Source organism: Alexandromys fortis, unplaced genomic scaffold (genome assembly GCF_014885135.2).
Source record: "Alexandromys fortis isolate MF-2015 unplaced genomic scaffold, M_Fortis_MF-2015_v1.1 scaffold_171, whole genome shotgun sequence".
Classification (NCBI taxonomy): Eukaryota; Metazoa; Chordata; class Mammalia; order Rodentia; family Cricetidae; genus Alexandromys; species Alexandromys fortis.
The window spans coordinates 2293910-2299909 of NW_026068066.1; the positions used below are offsets into that span (position 1 = coordinate 2293910).

General features: G+C 48.6%; 1 protein-coding gene across 1 annotated transcript in view; it reads left to right on the forward strand.

Moving 5' to 3' along the window:
• Positions 1 to 6000, forward strand: part of LOC126487676 (protocadherin Fat 3) — a 122573-nt gene that overhangs the window by 92358 nt on the left and 24215 nt on the right. Inside the window, exon 19 of the mRNA XM_050120624.1 lies at positions 2495 to 2963. Coding sequence (XP_049976581.1) covers positions 2495 to 2963 — 469 coding nt within the window. The remainder of the gene's footprint in view (positions 1 to 2494; positions 2964 to 6000) is intronic.

Sequence of the window (6000 nt, forward strand, 5' to 3'; positions counted from 1 at the left end):
TCTTTGGGGAAAATAGTAAAAACTGTGGGTACCTGGCTTCTTTCACTTAGCGATCCTGCTGCTGTTAAGTTATAAAAGGGAGAGGGGAGACTTAACTGTGCTCAGTATTCATGGAGGATAAGTTTAGTTCCTTAGCTGCAGAATTTTAATGTGTGCACATGTATCAGACACATGTCAGTTCTTTCTGGTTATTACCCACAGACAATGAGTAGTGATGGGGGAAGGGAATGAACCAAGTAATATGTTAATTGGAACACTTCCGTGAACTGTACCTTCACCACCAGACTTTCTCTGAAAGACTGGGGATAGTGTTTTGTAGCCATGGGGCTCTACAGCAGATGGGCTTCTGTGAAAGGTGTATCCAAAGCTGTATTCTATCAGTTTATTGTTCACACGCAAATACAGATGTGGGTATTAGCTGTGCATTGTCCCTGCGCAAGTTTGCTGCAATTTACAATAGCCATTCAGTCTAGTTTGCTAAACAACAACAAACGCTAGCAATTGCATGCGATTATAGGTGAAAGCTCTTTGGAAATGAATGTATGTTTTCAGCCCTTTTCACATCCAAATAGGTATATTACAGAGCAGTGTGTGTGTGTGTGTGTGTGTGTGTGTGTGAGAGAGAGAGAGAGAGAGAGAGAGAGAGAGAGAGAGAGAGAGAGAGAGATGTATGATGCCAGCCATTCTGCAGCAGGCTCCACAGCACATTTTTCCATTCTCCAAACCCAAGCCCACCAAGGTAGAGCCATGCTGTCCAGAGAGCAGGATAATGCAGGCAGACCTGGAGTTAAGCTTCGCATTCTCTGAATCCCTGGCTCTGCCCTGCTCTCTAGGCTCCCAGTGTCAATGGGGCACAAATCTGTGACCTTGACTTGCAGGTGAGACAATTGATGGAGTCCCAAAGCAGAGGTGAGAGTCACTGGATGGTCTGACTCTGGACCTTCCGGAGACAGAATGCTCGTGAGGATGAGCTTGCTGTGGAAGCCACTGGTGCTTCCTCAAGGAAAACATGCCATGCAAGCATCAGATCTGCTCATTTCTAAAAATCCATTTAACATTTCATTTCGCTAGCTGCTGGTGACACGGAATGAATGTCCTTGTTGGTCTGTCACTTTCATCCTTCCTTTCTATTTTTCTTCTCTTGATGAAAGAATGTCCTTTGCACAGCAATGCAGGTGTCAGCGTCTGTCAGGACAGACAGACCACTCCTACCCCATTCACAACTGGGCACTGGAGTCCACAGAACCATGTCTCACGGTGCCCAGCTGTAAATCCCTTAGATCCCAAATTTAAGCTTGGCTACAAAGGGACCTAGCTGCCATCCCTCAATCCTGATGCCATATAGCATTCCTAAGAAATACAGTCCGGAGTGGAGAAGCAAGGGTCAAAGGCCATCTCCTCAACAGCAGGGGAGCCTGGGTCTACATGGACGGCTAGGATCCTTCTGTGGTATATCTTTCTCACCTATGGGCAATGCTCCCTGGTGTTAGTCCCCAGGAGATGAGGATGACACCCCGAGGTCTCCTCTGCAGCACCCTGTCGAGGGACTGGAACACCCCCAGAGTGCAAACAGCTGACCAGAAGGTTGTGTTGTTACACACGCGTGAGTGCTAAGCCAGGGGTGCCTAACTCCTAACCAACACACTCTAGTATAGTTATGAATGCAGCTCAACACAAAACTATAAACTCACTTCAATGTTATTAGATTTTCCATAATTTCCATTTTATAACTCAATTGTGAAGTTCTGGAATATGAATTTCATATTTTTATAGATGACAAAAAAAGGAATATAAACATTTATTCTTCTCATGGTGTAGTCCAGGGAAGACAGAAGATTGGCCACCCCTGCTGTTTGCAGGAGCCAAGCCTGTACACTCTGGGAGTTCCTCTTGTCTATACTGTGAACAATGCAGGAAAAACGGGCTTAAGAATGACATCAGTGATTAACACAGAGAGTTTAAAATCCACAGTACCCACAGAGCGGGGCACCAGGAAGCCTTGCTTCTATCTGGCTCTCGTCTCTCCTACATCACACTCTTGCAAACAGATTCGGGGAGGATGTTGCAGAGCTAACATGTGGCCATCCACCTACTAGACTAGCAAGCCACAGAAGGGCTGGCTCCATCGCGTAAGCTTCATGACTACCACATGGTGGGTGTCCAGTGATTATTGGTGAGTTTGAGTTTATGGAACTCATTCTTGTGACTGAGAGGAGTGCAAAAACAAACAAGATATCGTAGTGAGTCTAAAGGGGTGACGATCCGCTGAAAGAACCTTTTTTAAATACCACTGTGAGCTTCCTGGTCGCCCCTATGAAAGAAAGGCAGCAGGAAAATCTGAGAAGTATTTCCTCAGGCCAATGTTTTCCTGGCAGGTAGTGGAGGGCTTAGTTCACGCAGGTGAAGACACAGGCCTGGATGGAACACCTGACAGGTTGGGTTCAGAGCGTTCCTGAGCTAGACTCACGAGGGCTCTGCATTTCTTCCTGTGCAGATCGTGGAAGGCAAACTGTGGTTCCAGCTGGACTGTGGCAGCGGCCCCGGAATCCTGGGCATCTCTAGCCGCGCTGTCAACGATGGGAGCTGGCATTCGGTCTTCCTGGAGCTCAATCGCAATTTCACCAGCCTGGCCCTGGACGACAGTTATGTGGAGCGGCGCAGGGCGCCCCTGTACTTCCAGACCCTAAGCACCGAGAGTGCCATCTTCTTTGGTGCCCTGGTGCAGGCCGATAACATCCGCAGTCTGACGGACACACGAGTCACCCAAGTCCTCGGTGGTTTCCAGGGTTGCCTGGACTCGGTGGTGCTTAATCACAACGAGCTGCCCCTCCAAAACAAGCGCAGCAGCTTCGCGGAAGTCGTGGGTCTGACAGAGTTGAAGTTGGGCTGCGTGCTCTACCCGGATGCATGCCAACGCAATCCCTGTCTGCACGGGGGCAGCTGCAGCGGTCTGCCCTCTGGTGGTGAGTGCACCTGTGTGCAGGCGCTAAGGGCAGGGGAGGACATGCACCTGTGGGAGGCTCCCCCTCACAATCAGCACACCATCCTTCCCCAGGACCCTCCTGGAGAGGATGCTCAGACCTTCTGAACCCTCCGTTCTGCATAATCTTGATGGTTGCAGGTTATCCGTGTTAGCCAGTAACTGGATGCCAGACTGCAGATGCAACTACCTCTTCCCCCCTCCACACACCCCACACCCTTCTAGACTTCAGTTCCCTGCAAGGTGTGACTTCGGGAGCCACCTGCTGTCACTGCACTGACTGGAGCTGCTATCCAAGCTTGGATAGAACTTTACCAGAAACTAAATTGACGGAGGCGTTGACTTGCCACCCTGGGAAGATAATCAAGAGTTAAGGGTCTTTAGAGCCTGCTTTTGAGATGTGTCTTGAAAATAACTCTGCTCTTAACTCTACAAAGATGCAAGGCATCAAAATAAAGGAGAGGGGTCTGGGGGATGCTCCAGTCAGCCAGTGCTTGCTTTGCAGGTGTGAAAACCTGAGTTTTATCCTTAGGAGTCATATATTAAAAGCTAGACACAGTGATGTAACCCAAGCACTGGGAAGGGGAAGACAGTTAACTCCTGGGGCTCAATGACCAGCCAATCTTCAAATCAGTAAAGATGGGAGTGTCTGAAAAATAACTCCTAAGGATGTTGTCTAGCCTTTATACCCTCCTAATCCACCTCTCTCTCTCTCTCTCTCTCTCTCTCTCTCTCTCTCTCTCTCTCTCTCTCTCTCTCTCTCTTGCACACATGCACGCTCACACATGCACATACTATATGGAGATGAAAATATACAATATACTGAGAATCTCAGGAGGGGAGCCAGTCAAGGATGGGTGCAATGTTTTGTCTAGTCGTGTCTTCCCCAGGGATATCCTCAAGGGAAGGAGAGAGCAGGAGAGAGATGGGAGGTGGGGGTAGAAATGAAGGGGGAAGGAGGAGACACAAATGCACTGAACATCTCTCCAGTTGAAGGCTCAGGAGCCTGAGATCTCAGGATTGCCACCTGACACAGGGCCTGTGTGGTGATCACTGGGTCAGGCTTCCTTCTGGCCGGCTGGTTCCCTCCCGGCCCCTTTGCAGGTTTACTCAGCAGCCGCCTGCGTAGTGGATTTAAACATTCTTCACAATCACTTGAGACTGCTCTGCGTTAGCATCTACTTTTCATGCAGCCTGACTCTGAATTTAGAGTCCGCTTTATTATTAGAATGTTATAAACTGTCCGTGGGATGATGCGGTGCAGGAACAGACAGCAGAGCTGTTCAGACTCACATACGTCACTGTCACAGTGAGGGCCCAGAGCCCCGGGGGAAGTGTCTACAGTCTCAGTTTAAGAAATCTATTTGCTGTTTTTACTGTCTCAGCAGTATATGTAAATAGAGGGTGGTTATGGCTCCATAATTCCCGAATGATGGGCAGTGACTCTCCTCTGGCTGCTCCGCAAACCGGGCCCTCGTGACAAATCATGGCCAGTTTTTCATGAGGCGAAAAAAGCTCTACCAGGGTGAGCCACCGACAGTATACGAAAGGGCCATATAATTAAATTGGGTTGAAACGGAACACCACGCCATGTCAAATCCTGGGTACACAGCCACAAATTGTAACGTACTTTAGCCATGTCAGAGCCTTGTTTTTCCTGGCAAAGCTATGGTCTTCCACAGAGGGTTATCTTTAAAGTAATAACAGTTGCTGAACAAAGGGGAATCTGGTTCAGCGGGGTGCATTTTTAACTGCCATGAAATCCTTTAGCTAAGTACCCAGAGCAGGTATGTTATATAACCAAATGGCTCCAGGGCCCCTCTGAGGAACACCAGGGTTTTTTCTGTTTTGTTTTGTTTCGTTGAGACAAGGTTCCCTATATCCTAGAACAGCTTCAGACTTAATGCGTAGGTAACGAAGGACAGGCTCAGATTTTTGGTCTTCCTGCCTCTACCTTCCAAGCACTGGGGCTCCAGGCATCCCCACCACACTCGGTGTGCGTGGCACTGGGGATCAAGGCATGCATCATTACCACACTCAGTGTGCGTGGCACTGGGACTCCGGCATACCCACCACCACACTCAGTGTGCGTGGCAGTTGGGGATCAAACTCAGGGCCTCGTGGATTCCACCAGCTGAACTGCACACCCACTGTTTTCCATACTTCTTCCTTCCCTTCCCTAAGGGTCAGGCTTGCTGTGTGTTGTGCTAACTGTCTCTCTTTGCTCCCCCATGTTCTATTTTCCTCCATGATAGGGCTTTCTTCTCAAGTCTGGGCTCCTCAGCTGCTCTTCCTTCCGAGATGATGTAGTCTCTTGTTGGCTTTGGTCTTCTCTTTGCACCTAAGAGTATGTGCTTTCCTAAAATGATCTATGTGTCCTCTCTCACATCCATCTCCGTCACTCCCTTGCCTCAAGCCCACTACTCTGCTGACTGAGGAGACCCCACAGGGGCAGCCATCCCACAAGCCACTCCGAGCCTGGTTGAGAGAACCTGGCTCTGGAAGCGTGGCTCCAGGTAGAACAACCACTACCTAGTAAGACTATCAGAGGTCCTCTTCCGGTATGTGAGGGGGGACCCACAGGCTTCCTGGCTGCAAGATGAAGCCTTGGCCTCAAAGAAAAGGATCGATTTTTCTTATCTCCATTTTCTATTAATATCAAAGGCATTTTAAAAAAGACTTATAAAAATATTTGTTATTTGTTTTTGTTTTATTTTATGTGTATGAGTGTTTTGGCCACATGGACGCCTTGCATGGTGTGCCTGGTGCATAGGGAGGTCAGAAGAGGGCATCAGGCTCTCTGGAACTAGAGTTAAAGGCAGCTGCCATATGAAAGATGGGAACAGATCCTGGGTCCTCTGGAAGAGCAGTCGATGCTCTTAACCACTGGGCCATCTCTCTAGCACCTATCATGGGCATTTTTCTTTTCTTTTCTTTTTTTTTTTGTTTTTTTTTATTATTTATTTTTTTATTAAAGGTTTTTTCCTCCTCCCTGCCACCGCCTCCCCTTTCCCTCCCCC